Source organism: Mustela nigripes, chromosome 17 (assembly GCF_022355385.1).
Source record: "Mustela nigripes isolate SB6536 chromosome 17, MUSNIG.SB6536, whole genome shotgun sequence".
Taxonomy (NCBI): domain Eukaryota; kingdom Metazoa; phylum Chordata; class Mammalia; order Carnivora; family Mustelidae; genus Mustela; species Mustela nigripes.
Window position 1 is genome coordinate 41,343,308 of NC_081573.1, and position 13,665 is coordinate 41,356,972.

At 49.8% G+C, this 13,665-nt stretch overlaps 1 protein-coding gene across 1 annotated transcript in view; it reads left to right on the top strand.

Moving 5' to 3' along the window:
• Positions 1–6,466, top strand: part of PDP2 (pyruvate dehydrogenase phosphatase catalytic subunit 2) — a 7,309-nt gene extending 843 nt beyond the window's left edge. Inside the window, exon 2 of the mRNA XM_059382002.1 lies at positions 1,472–6,466. Within this exon, the coding sequence (XP_059237985.1) occupies positions 1,526–3,118 (1,593 nt within the window). The 5' untranslated portion in view covers positions 1,472–1,525 and the 3' untranslated portion in view covers positions 3,119–6,466. The remainder of the gene's footprint in view (positions 1–1,471) is intronic.
• The last annotated feature ends 7,199 nt before the right edge of the window (positions 6,467–13,665 follow it).

Sequence of the window (13,665 nt, forward strand, 5' to 3'; positions counted from 1 at the left end):
GGGGGGGGGGGGGGGGGGGGGGGGCTGAGGGGAGGAGGACGATCCTTAGTTCTGTAAGCTCCCAGTGCCTCAACAGACAAACTTGTGGAGGGCTGGTCTTCGGAACAAAATCCGAAAACACGTGGGAAACGCTCCTCTTAGGTCATCTGAGAAAATAAAATAGAGCAGGGGTTTTTTTGGTTTGTTTGTTTCTTTGTGGTTTTTTTTGTTTGTTTGTTTTTTGGGGTTTTTTTTTTTTTTTTTTTTTTTGGTCTAAGAAAAAATGCCATCAGAGTCTGTTGAAGCTGCTAGGAAACTGTTCCTTTCGTGTCCTTGGGGAGGCATGTGAATCTTTTGGAAATCAGTTTGGCAATACAAATCTACACCCTTTGACCTACTGATTCTGGCCTTCGGGAAATAAGTAGGTTAAAACCTAAGTAGGGAAAAGGTTGGTGTGCAACACAGTGCCGTTTGGTGTTCCATAAATGTTAGCCAATGGAAACGACCTCTGAATCTACAACAGTGGAGAACAGTTAAGTAAATTGAGATTGTTTATGCCAAAATGGGGTATTGCACATGCATGAAATTTATTGTGAATAAAATACTTTTAAAAAGAAAACCACAGTGTAAGTTGTGGTTTCAACTATATAAAAATGTATGCAGAATGATTAGAGGAGTCACCTAATGATAAAAGTAATAACTACCTTTTTGGAGCAGAAGAGTCATATTTCATTAAATCCTCAAAAAAAACCTCATGAGGCTGGTGTTCTCATCCCACTGTCAGACAGCTGGAGCTTAGTCAAGTGAAGCAGTGTCTCTGATGTTAGAGAGCTCGTGTCATACCTGGTTTGCTTTTGGGCCTTTGGCAATGCCATGTCGACCAGTAGTTGAGGGCCTGTTGTGTTCTTTGTGTAGGGCTGGGCCCTGGAAAGCCACTGGTGAGTAAGGGAACCTGGGTTCCTGATTTCATGAAGCTTATAGAACAGTGGAAAAGCAGGTATCTTGCGTCAGTTGTGAGGAATGAATGAGCCCGTGGGGAAGCCTTCAGTGGCTCTCTAAGAGTGGAGAGCATATAAAAACCCTGTTTTCTCCACTTTCTGGAATGTTACTTATGTGTTGTAATGGGAGGTAGGGCAACTTACTTATGTATTTTGAATTTAGTCAACTCTTTTGAAGTTTATCTTAAACTGCATTTGTTCAGGATGGTAGCACAGAAGTCATTGTTTGTTTGTTTTTTTAAAGATTTTATTTATTTATTTATTTATTTATTTATTTGACAGAGATCACAAGTAGGCAGAGAGGCAGGCAGAGAGAGGGGGAAGCAGGCTCCCTGCTGAGCAGAGAGCCTGATGTGGGACTGGATTCCAGGATCCTGGGATCATGACCTGAGCCAAAGGCAGAGGCCCCAACCTACTGAGCCACCCAGACACCCCCAGAAGTCATTGTTTTTAAGAAATTTAATTTGAGCTTTCTTCGACTCTTTAATTTTCAGGTCTAAAGAAAGCCCCTTTTGCTGAAGGAACACATTTGCTGGTATAGTTTCATAATGCCAAGTACTTTGCCCTTCTGGATCTTAAAAAATTCTGCGAGGAGCGGCATTGCAACATTACAGGGGGGCAAACGTTTATATTCAAGGTGGGCCTCAAGAAATGAAGCAAGGTGGAGACTCTTTTCCTACCTACCAGGCACCAGAAAAAGCAGTGTCCCGTGCAGTGGCTTTGCTCTGCAGAAAGCCTCCAGACACACATCAACAGAGGAAGATGACTTTCAGTTGCAGCTCAGCCCTCAGCAGGTAAATGAAGTTCTGCGAGCCGGCGAGTCAGCCCACAAGATTCTTGACCTCGTCAGTGGAGTCCCAAATTCGGTGTTACGGTTTGAGAGCAACCAGCTGGCTGCCAATTCCCCGGTGGAAGACCGTCGAGGTATCGCTACCTGCCTGCAGACCAATGGTCTGATGTTTGGCATCTTTGATGGACACGGTGGCCATGCGTGTGCTCAAGCAGTGAGTGAGAGGCTCTTCTACTATGTGGCCGTGTCACTGATGTCCCAGCAGACCCTGGAGCGGATGGAGGGAGCTGTGGAAAGCATGAAGCCCCTGCTGCCCATCCTGCATTGGCTCAAGCGCCCAGGGGACAGTATCTACAAGGATGTCACGTCCGTGCACCTCGATCACCTCCGTGTCTACTGGCAGGAGCTGCTTGACCTGCACATGGAAATGGGACTCAACATTAAGGAAGCATTAACTCATTCCTTCCAGAGACTGGATTCTGACATCTCGCTGGAAGTCCAGGCCCCCTTGGAAGATGAGATGACAAGGAACCTTTCACTCCAGGTCGCCTTCTCTGGAGCAACAGCTTGCATGGCCCACGTGGATGGAGTTCACTTGCATGTGGCAAACGCTGGTGACTGTCGGGCCATCCTTGGGGTCCAGGAGGACAATGGCATGTGGTCTTGTCTACCCCTCACCTGCGACCATAATGCCTGGAACCCGGCCGAGCTGTCACGGCTGAAGAGGGAGCACCCTGAGTCAGAGGACAGGACAGTCATCATGGACCACAGGCTGCTGGGCGTCCTCATGCCCTGCAGGGCCTTTGGGGATGTCCAGCTGAAGTGGAGTAAAGAGCTGCAGCACAGTGTCCTGGAGAGGGGCTTTGACACCGAGGCCCTTAATATTTACCAGTTTACCCCCCCACATTACTATACTCCCCCCTACCTGACTGCCAAGCCTGAGGTCACCTACCACCGGCTGAGACCCCAGGATAAGTTCCTCGTGCTGGCCTCAGATGGTCTGTGGGACGTGTTGGGCAACGAGGAAGTGGTGAGGCTGGTGGTGGAGCACCTGGCCGAAGCAGGTCGGCACAAGCCAGACCTGGCCCAGAGACCTGCCAACCTGGGACTCATGCAGAGCCTGCTGCTGCAGAGGAAAGCCCAGGGGCTCCACGCAGCCGACCAAAACGCGGCCACACGTCTGATCAGACACGCCATAGGGACCAATGAGTACGGGGAGATGGAGCCTGAGCGGCTGACAGCGATGCTGACGTTGCCAGAGGACTTGGCGAGGATGTACAGGGATGACATCACTGTCACGGTGGTGTATTTTAACTCAGACTCAATAGATGCCTATTACAGGGGGGGTTGAGAGGCTCCCGTCTGGCCAACGTTAACTTAAATGCTTTGCTAAGACATTTTTCATTTATCCTTAAGCTGGCTCTTCAGACCTTACTCTTAAAAAGGCAGGCAGATGTAGCTTGCTTAAAAATAGACTAACGGGAGCGAAAAAAAACTAGCCTTGGTTTAAAAACAGTAGCAGTGATTTCATGTCCCCGAGTGTTTTGGTCACCTTTTCTATGCAGAGAGGGCAGGGCATGGAGAGCATATGGGCTTGGGCCCATAGCCAAAGCCCTTTTATAAAGACACTCTTGTTAAACTGTCAGCCTGAGCCTTCCGAGGGTAAGTTTAATCATCGTTCTGAGAATGTGAAGAACTTCAGGATTTTCTGAGGTTATGCCGCAAAATCAGCACACTTGGCAGTTTTCCTCAGTTCACAGTCGTGGACAGCTAGACTATGAAGGAAGGTTTTGTTTAGTTTTTATTTTTAAATTACTAAGACCTAGGTTTACAAAGCATATTTTAGAATACTTTTCTATGCAACATTCGAACTTTTTTGTGTGACTCTACTTGTGAAAACATTATGTGATGCTACACCCTCATTGTGTTTTAGGTTGGCCTAAAACCGAGTCCTCAGAGTTGCAAACGGGCCTGTTTGTAAGCATGCTTGGAATGATTCGTCTTGGTTTTCAGCCAAGAGGGGTGAGGGTGGGTAGGCCTCTACCAGCTGAATTCACTTGTGCATCTGGCGAGCCCTTCTGCTGTGTCTCACCCCTTGAACCTTGAGCCATACTAGGAGGTAACTTCTGTCTAAGCCTTAATTCCTGGCCTTCCCTGCATTAATAAAATACCCTCCGGGCTTAGCCTCTGGGCAGGTTAATTGAGAGCACTTAGCCTTTCTGATTATACCTCTCAAACATTCTTCTGTGAATTCCACCTAATCCTCCTACCTCTGCTCTGCTGACTGCCTCGCTCTGCAGCTGCTGACTGAGCAGTGCTGTCCCGGAGGAAGGCTCCCTCTCCAGAGGGTTGTAGGGAAGGAGAAGATGTGATTATGTACCATGATAGTTGGGACAAGTCAGTGGGCAGGACTGGCACGTGCTATGGATTTTGTACTTAAGACTAGACCTGAGTCTGGACTGTGAAAACACAAAGGATTTGAGAAGTCACTAACTGAAGGCTGCCTGTTCGCCTCCTGAAAGGCAGGAGGCAAGTGGGAGGAGTGAGATTGGTCAGACAGGACACTTGCCTGGAGACTGTGGGCTGAACGGCCTCAGCTGCTCCTTGGGGAGCAGACCATATTTAGTATAGGAGTTGGGGCAAAAATAAAAATGTGACCCGTAATGACTTCTGTGGGCGGCACAGTCTTCGTGTTTATTTCAAATGAAGGCACGTGCCTCCTTTCTCGGGGAACAAATTTCATGTTCTCGTGAATTGCGGTGGCATTTAAACAACAGGAAGTGTGTCCCTAAACAGAAACACACATATAATCCCACAAAGCTGACCATTCTGTCTTCCCGCACTACGTTGGTTGAACCCTCTCTTCGTCTCCATCTTGTGCCATCCACTGAAAGAAAAGAGAGTTTGACTTTTCATGTCCCAGTGACATTCATTCATGTGTTGGGGACTTCTAGCTGGGACACATTCCTCTGTCTGCTTTCCAGTGTAACTTTTTGGTGACAGGGGCTTCATCTCTACTCAGTGCTTCAGGCTTGGTCATTCTATTTCAAAACCATAAGTGTTCCTTTTGATCTCCTACATCCTAATTGAGAAATGAAACATGAATCACTGCTATTGTGCTTGCAGGAAGGTTTGTTGCTGGAGCTGAAGACTGCTTGTCTGTCATCCTTTGTTCTTGATGCCAGCTCAACCCTGGCCCACCTCCGGGCATTTACCATATTTCTGACTGTCTGAATCCCATTTGGGAGCCTAGTGTGGGTCACAAAATACATCTGATGCAGTAACTCATGGGACAGCTGAGAGGACACAGACTTCCTGCCTGCTTCTCCAAGCATATCTGTGTTCTCTCTCTGCCTAATATATTGCCCGCTTTCTAGTCGGTATATTGAAGTGGAAAAAAGGCTGAATTGTTGTCTGCCTTTTTCCACAGTGAACTCTCTCAGGCTCTCTGAGCTCTTTCCCTGAATGCTCCAAGGAGAGCCTCCTGGTTAAGCCCCAGCATGCCTATGTCCCTGACCCAACTTCTGGTGTCACTGGCCTTTCCGAGGCAACATAGGCTATTGCTGGAGGACACTGGAATTTGAGAGGGAGTTGGTGGTACTTGTCAGTCTTCCAGAGCATTTATCATTTCTTTTATGTGAAGCTTTCAATTTTGAGACATCTAAAATGAACTAAGAAATAAGATGGACCATTTAATATTTTGGATGTAACTTGAATACATTATGCTTTGGTTCTTTAAATTGCGTCATAGTTTAGGTAAGAGGCTTTGGTAATATTGGCATAATATAGATATTGTTTTATGTATAAATAATACAACCCTGCTGATTCCGGGGATTGGTCAAAATAGAGAAGATGGTATAGTTCTAGATTCAAATTAGAATGCTAAGTCAAGTTACTTAGATTCAGTTTTTCTTACATAGTATTTGTAACAGTCAAGCTAATTTGTTATTTTTTAAAAAGCTGATTTGTTAAAATGAAAATGTGAACTTTGAGGTATGTTAATATATAAACAGTTTTCCCAGAAGTCGGATTGGCCTAAAAGATCGTTTGCATCAGACACACTGGGTAAAAGTTCAGTTTAGACACAACTAAGTTGCACCTTGTGTACGTCAGTGCAATAGAAACAGCTTGAACTTGAGTCAACTAAAGAAGAGAATAATGAATTGTATGGAACAAGAAAATGTGTTCAGAACGAGTCTGGCTTGACTCTTTGATCTCTCAGTTCCTGGTAACCTATCTTCACTTGACAGCTCTTGGGAGAACTCTGCTTCCCAGATTAAACCAGAGGATCCTGGAATGCAGCCATCGTAGTTTCATTTTAAAGTGGTGCATTTGTCTCAACATGACTCCTTCCCCTGGCAGAAAAAAACCCTGGTGTAGCTTTGGAGCTGGGCTATGAAGACTGGTGCTGCTGTCATCATGTCGACTGCCTGGCTTATCACTGAGCGGGAACGTGTGCTGCTGTGCCATCATCTCTTGAGCTGGCTGAGCCTCTGTCCCTTATACCTGGGACACCTGCTGTGTAACATGCTTCCTGGAAAATAATTCTTATCAAGCATTGACTTGGAAAAATGATTAACCCTGTTCTTTCATATTTACTGACATTTGTATTTTAAGATGTATAGCAATGTTCTTATTGGACATGGATTTTCTAACTGTTAGAGATATTTAAATGAAACTTGTCAATAAAAGAGGCTAAATGAAATTTGGTGTCTTTTGGTTTGAATAGTAATTTCCTTCATTCCTTAGGGTACTGGATTAGTCCAGTCTTTGAGTCACCACCTTTATCTGGCCAGGGAAGATTTTAGTCTGTTCAAGGCCCCCCCTCCCCCATGCCCCCAAAGAAGTTTTCTCTGCAAATTTTTGATGGCTGCTGACCACACAGGAAGTCCTCATTTGGTGTTAACCCTGTGTGTAGGGACCTGAAATGAAGGAAAAGGAAGTGAAGGCTTGTGTTGTAAGGATGTCCACACACTCAGTGCCAAGTCCTGCTGGGGTTTCGTATTATTTAACTGAGTTCATAAAACCAGCTTGTGTTCAATGCAGAGCCAGCGTTAGGGGAAATTTCCAGGCAGTTACCTCCAGAGTTGAAGAGTCCCCTCCTTCCCATCCCCACTCCCTGAGCTCTGTCTTTCTGCCTCTGAAGAGAAAAAGCTCCTAAGGACTGCCCCCCCCACCCCCACCCCCCACCCCCACAGGGCGCTTCTTGATAGCAATCCAACTATTAAGTCATTAACACTTCAGTGTGGGCTAGGGTGGTTCACCTGGGCTTGAAGAGGAGCAGGTTTGCTGGAGGGAAAGGTGGAAAAGGGAATGTCTGAGGTCTGATGAAGATAAGAGGAGGAGCTCTTTCCCTCTTGAATATCACAAAACTGAAAAACTTGCCCCCGACACTATGGTAGGGCTGAGATTTGAACCAAATCCACAGTCCATCCACTTGTCCCAATAATGGCCCCTTCAAAAAGGGAACATAATGCATGAAAACTCTTTCATTGCACAGTTTCAGCCCAGGGTGGGTGGAGATGGGATGGAGAAGTAGGTGGTGCTGAAAAGAAGCTAGATATACTTAACACATGTGTTCCAATATTCCGTCATTTTGGAACATGATAAAAATACAAGGGGAAAAAATACAAGGGAAACGGAGAATTAAATTTTAAAGATTGAGCTCTTTGGACTCCTTCCAAGGGGAAGAAATAAATTCATGTCGTTTCCTTCATATCTAGAGTTTTTGTTTTGATTTCACTTGATGCTGTTAAATCCCCTATAGTGGTTCCCAGGCTCGTGGCCCTCTGAATCCGGGGTGGCCAGTGCTCCAAGCAGCTCCCTCTGGAACGGGTGAGTCCCTACCAGACTTCTAGGGGTCAGAGTGTCTTCGTTCCATGAGCCCTTGACACATTCCTTTCTGTCACGTCTGGAAAAGTGGTCTATGGAGGGACTTTCCAAAACCTGCTCTGTCCCAAGTCTTCACTCTTCCTGCCTTTCCAGAATTCTGGAAAGACCTCACTGGCCCAACCTTATCCTCCCTACAGCAGATGAACAGAAAGAACGTCTGCCACCAAATGCTGCTCTGTCCCGTCCACCCTGCACACACCTTACGCCCTGGGTCCAAGGCTCCCGGGATGGCCCCTCCCAGTGGGGGGCTGAGAGGTGTGACCTTGGGCACAATGGCCATGAGGATGGGCCAGACGGAGCAGGGAAAGGAGCATGAGGAGTGAAGAACAGGGGTGGGTCTGGTCCAGTGGGTCTGAGGACAGACTCTGGGGTCTTTATGGAAGCAGAGATGAGAGTGCAGTGAGGGCTAAGGCGAGAGGTAGCCAAATGTGGTTGGGTGGGCAAGGGGGGCGCCTTCGGTGGTCTCCTGGGAGAGGAGAGCGAACGCCGCCAGGCAAAGCGCGCAGAAGGGGCTGTGGGCGTGGTCTACGCCTGGTCCGCGTAGAGGTGCGGTGGGCGTGGCTTTCTCCTCGTCGGCTTGGAGGTGCGGTGGACGCAGCACCGCACCCCTCCGCTCCCCTTCACTTCCCCTGCAGGGCTGAAACCAGGCGCTTTGGGGCGTTGGTTCTTGTTTTTCTCCTCTCCACTCCACTGCTGTAATATCAGGCCTGGCCCCCTGTCCTGCTGATTGTAGAATGAACGAGGAAGGATGGGGGGATTGACAGAGGGAGGGATGATTGGGGGGAGGGGGGAGCAGATGAAGAGGAATCAGTCAAAGAGAGGTCAGAGAAGTAGTAGCAAAACCGTGAGCGGTGGTGTGAAAACGTGTGAGGAAAGGGGCTGAGGAGAAAACCGGTGGGTGTGGATAGACGAAAATGCACAAGTGATTTTCAAAGCATCACTAAGAAGAGGCAAGGAATTCTCATGTGGGGCTCAGGACACAGGGTGGGCCTGGAGCGTGGGGGCTGGCTCTGTGATAAGAGGCGGGCTGAGCTGCTGGGATGACCCTTCCTCTGAAATAGTGTGGCGTGGTGGGTAGCGGATGGGGAATGTCATGGAGCTCACAGGTCTTTGGCTTGTGGGAAGAGAGAGTATCCCTGGGTTCACTTGGGGCTCCAGCGGCTTTGCTGACTCCAAACTGGACTTTGGCACTAAGGGACGGAGGAGCCAGCTCTTTTCTGAACTCTGCCTGGTGTTTGGTCACTCAATCCGGAGGAGGACATGACAGGAACACCAATGGGGAGCGCTCGCGCCTGGCACCGCCTGTCCAGGCACTTTGCTGGGGGATTCTGCCCAGAAGCAATGTGAGACAGGAGTCTGCCTCTAGATGTCACCATCTGGCCATGTTGGTGCCAGCCACAGCTGGAGGGAATGGGAGGACTTCATGCCTGAGACGAGACCCTGAGGCACGGTTCAGCCAGAGCAGAGGGTCCCTGGGACTGCAGCCTGGGACACCCTTCAGGGAGCCTCACCAGACCCTGGACCTCCCTGGGGCTGGAGTGAGTTTGGGGTAGGAGAAGGACCCTGTCCTGTGATCACTTAACCCTGCTTTGTAGGGACAGGGCGGCTGAAGTCCCAAAACAGCCAGAGCCAGGTGGTGGCTGTAGGTGGGGGGGGGATCAGTTGCCACTTTTTCCAGTCTCCCCCAGTGTGGGTGCTCCCCTCTGTGGACTGCTCCACACCTCTGAACCCTTCCCACCTCCTCTTCCTGCTCCCTGAAGCTGGGCCCCACAGCCAGCTGCCCAGCTCTGGAGTCCACTGCCCCATCCCCTGTCCCAGCCCCAAGAGCCGTTCAAACCACCTTTACCCGCCACCCGCGGTCCCCAAACAACAGCTTCCCCCCCCTGTCAGCTCCACCCAACACACAGCAGTCAGAGTGACCGTGGTCAGACTCAAATATTATGTATCACTCGTCAGCTCCAAACCTTCTAGGCTCCCCCTCACTCTTGGGAGAAACCTCAAAATCTTCCTCCCCAACTTCCTCCACTCCTCCCCAGGTGTCACACGGGAAGAAAGAAATGAGGAGAGAGAAAAAGGCCTTTCTTCCACAAGCTGAGGTCACCTCTTCCAAGAGTCAGGCTGCCCCCTGGTCATCCCTGGGAGGGAGGCTGGAACCGTCCCCCCTTTTGCTCCTTGTGATTTTAAGGATGACCACAGATTCTTTGCCACCCCTCCCATCAGGCTGTGGGGTCTAATTCTCCTCCTCTTCAATCTGGGCTGAACTTTGATACTGGGGATTGATATTTGTGTGCGGCAAAGTCTGGATAACTGGTCAATCTGAGAGATGGCTGTGATGGTTAATTTTATGTGTTAACCTGACTGGGCTAAGGGATGCCCAGAAAGCTGGTAAAATATTATTTCTGGTTGTGTCTGTGAGGGTATTTCCAGAAGAGATTAGCATTTGAAACAGTAGACTGAGTAAAGAAGTGGGTGGGCATCAGCCCAGGGCTAGAACAGAAAAAAGAGGCCAAGGGAAGAAAGGAAAATGTGCTGTCCATTGAGCTGGGACATTCACTTGTGCTCTGGGACATCTGGTGCCCCTAGTTTTTAGGCCTGTGGACTCTGACTGGAACTTAGACCATTGATTCCCATGGTTCTTCGGCTTTGCACTGGAACCACACTGCTGCCTTTCTTGGCCTCTAGCTTGTAGAGAGCAAAGCATGTGGAAGAAAGGCCTTTTTCTTTCCTGCATAAGCACGTGAACCAATCCTTCATAGTAAATCTCACGATTATATGAAGCAAGTATCATGAAGCCATTCTACAGATGGTGAAACTGAGCCTGGAAAAGTGAACCAATGTGCTCAAGATCACAAAACTAGTAATGTAGAGCTGAGTTTTGAACCCTGGTATCTGACTTCAAAACTTCCTCTTGGCTTTCATGTGATTGCCTAAGCGTTCATGTGATTCTGTTGAATATCCACTCATCTGATAAAAAAAAATATACCAACATGCCCTCTCTGCTCCCTTAAATTAAAGTCAGGCAGGGAGGAGTGATCTATCTGTGCAAGCATTCTAGCAGAAGCTAGAGGAATGTTTGGCAAGATGTGAACTGGATGTACTGTCAGGGGTCCCACCCTGAGGCTGGGTCTCCGTCTCTGCCTGGAGCAGGGCTCTGTGTGTGCAAGACAGGACGCCTTTACTTGTGTTCCCAGTCAGCCTGGCCTGTGGGGTTGGGAAGGCAAAAGCAGGTGGAAACTGGGGGAGGGGTTGCTTGCCTCAAGCAGGTGAGAGGGGCCTGCAGATCAGAGCCTCCCTGGCTTTCCTGACCTCGGCACCCTGGACTGGTCTCCAATCCCCCTCCCTGCCCTGGGCTTGGCACCTCTGGCTTGGGGGAGAGCCCAGAACTATTCTGCCACACAGTGAAACCTGCTCTCCTGTCCAGCACCTGTCAGAATGTATCAGAGAGAGAAGGAGAGAGGGACAGGACCAGGCAGCTGCAGAAGGGGGGGGTTGGACAAATATGGCCGTGGCCCTGGTGTCAGTAAGAAAGAGAAAGTGGACACCGCTGACATGGCCTTGCTCAACATACTGGACAAAAAGATTCTGGTGCAAAGTCGGGTGGACTTTAAGGTGACAGTGAAAAAAAGTGATGGTGGAAGACCTTTATTATTAGACGGGAAATTGCTAAATGGAGATACTGTAAGTGGGGGGGGTAGGGTGGGAAATCACATTATGAAACTGAATGTACAGTGTGACCTCAAGCTGAAATCTTTCCCCAACCCCCCAGCCCTCACACATGCCCCTCCACCAGCTCCCTCGTGACTTAGCCCACAGGCCAGGGGCTGGCAGTGGAGGAGGGGACTGTGACTATATTGGGAAGGGGATGAGATCACCCAGAGGCTGGCTGATTTAGAACCGGGTAACTTTTTCCACCCATATGGCTCTCAGAGCCTTCTGCACTGGCTCATAAACCTTGGCGCCAGCCTGCAGGGTAGAGGGGAGCCACGATCCCCTCCCTAGGGGAGGAGATGGTGGTTGAAGCTGGATAGGGGACAGGTACTAGGTTGAAGTTAAGATAGAAATGATAGGAGTGTGGGGTGCCTGGGTGGCTCAGTTAGTTAAAGCCTCTGACCTCGGCACCCTGGACTGGTCTCCAATCCCCCTCCCTGCCCTGGTCATGATCCCAGGGTCTGGGATCGAGCCCCACATCGGGTTCTCTGCTCAGCAGGGAGCCTGCTTCTCCCTCTCTCTCTGCCTGCCTCTCTGCCTACTTGTGATCTCTGTCAAATAAATAAATAAAATCTTAAAAAAAAAAATGACAGAGTGGACCTAGTTGTGCCCAGGGTCCTGCTGGGATCCTACAAAAGCTTTGCTCCCAGAATGCTGAGTATTCTAGCACCACCGGGGACCTTTTTGGGCATTTCGTGGGTGCAGGAATATCCCAGAGGGTGGCGAGGGTGACCACCTTGTGGCAAGCTGAGCCAGGTCCCCTTGGGCCCAGCTGTAAGACCTTGTTTTGTCTTGAGATTCCTATTTGCCCGCCTGACTCTCCCCACCGAGAAGACCCCATCCCCACCCCACCCCCATTCCTGGCCAAACCCAGGGAAAACCCTGGTTGGGGGTAGCTGTGAAGGAAGAGACCCAGGCTGGGAAAGCAACCGAGTTCCAGTTCCAGCTCAGCAAATAACTAAGTTCAGTTCATTTCCCACCCTTGACCATGGTACCCATCAGTCACCCTCAAACCTGTGCTCCAGCCTCAGGGAAATGTCATAGTAGGTCACAGCATGTCCCAGTCCTCAGAGATTTTGCCCATGCTGTTGTCCCACCTTGGTCATTCTTTCCTACTCTGGCTGCCTTTGTCAACCCCCACCCCCTGAGCTGGGTCAAATGTCATCTCTCCCCCAGTCAGTGTCCACCACGCTGGCTTATCCATTTCCACTGGGGTTGATCCTGAAGGCAGGGGCTGGTTCCAGGGAAAATGCTCAAACATGTTGGATGAAGAAAGGGGAGGAGCCCTGGAAGGGATGAGGGGTCAGAAGAGGACCAGCTGTGAGCCCAGCACCGTCCTGTGCCAGGGCCTCGAGTGGAACCTTGGGGCCATAGCAAACAACAAAAGCTTATGGTTTGAGGCACCCTGACCTGAGCTTTGCAGGCAAGGAGCAGGAGCTGGACAGAACCAGAATGAGCCAGAGCATCCCCTCCTTAGCCCAAGCCCTGGGCAGCAGGGCCAGGAATGGAATTCTCCAGTTGGATGGAGTTTTTCCTGGAAAATCCCCACAAGCCCTTCCAGAAACGTGCTTTTGTGCCTGACTCTGACTCCTTCAGACTGGTGGGTAAGAGGCCTGTTGGCAGGTGGGCTATACAGACAAGGCCCTTGCCTTCTCTGGACCCCTTGCACTCTGGGACAGCCGAAATAGAGATTCACACATCAATTGTGCACTAACTGTCAGCTTCAGGGATCGAAGTCCCTATCATTTGAGAAGGACGCTGATGCTTGGAGATGCCAAGCGACTTGTCCAAGATCCCATGGCCGAGTCAGGATCTGAAGCCCACCTCTCGAGGGTTGGCCTGCATACAGCTCCAGTCCCCACACCCCATTCAGGATTCCTGAAAGGGCAGGGTGAGCCTGCAGGCCAAGGTTGCCACTTCCAGCTCAGTTCCATTTGAGCAAGCCTGGCCTGGCTCTGTGCCTGCCGCTCTCAGAATAACCCTGGTAGTTCTGGGCATGGATCACTGGCCATCACCTGGGATCTATTTCTGTCCTTCGGGTAACAAGGAAGTCTCACCTTGCGCGGTAACCACTTGGGACGAGGGTGGAACAGGTGACCCCCCAGCCCTAGCTGACCTTGCTGCCCTGTTGGGAAATGACCCCAGAAGGGAAGTGGGAAGATTGGCTGTCCTCTTTTCCCTTCCCAGCCACTTCCCAGAATCTGGCTTTCTACCCCATCTCCTCTTCCCCTCTTCTTGGCAGTCCACACCCCCTGCACACACACACACACACACACTATGACCCGGAGGCCAAGAGGA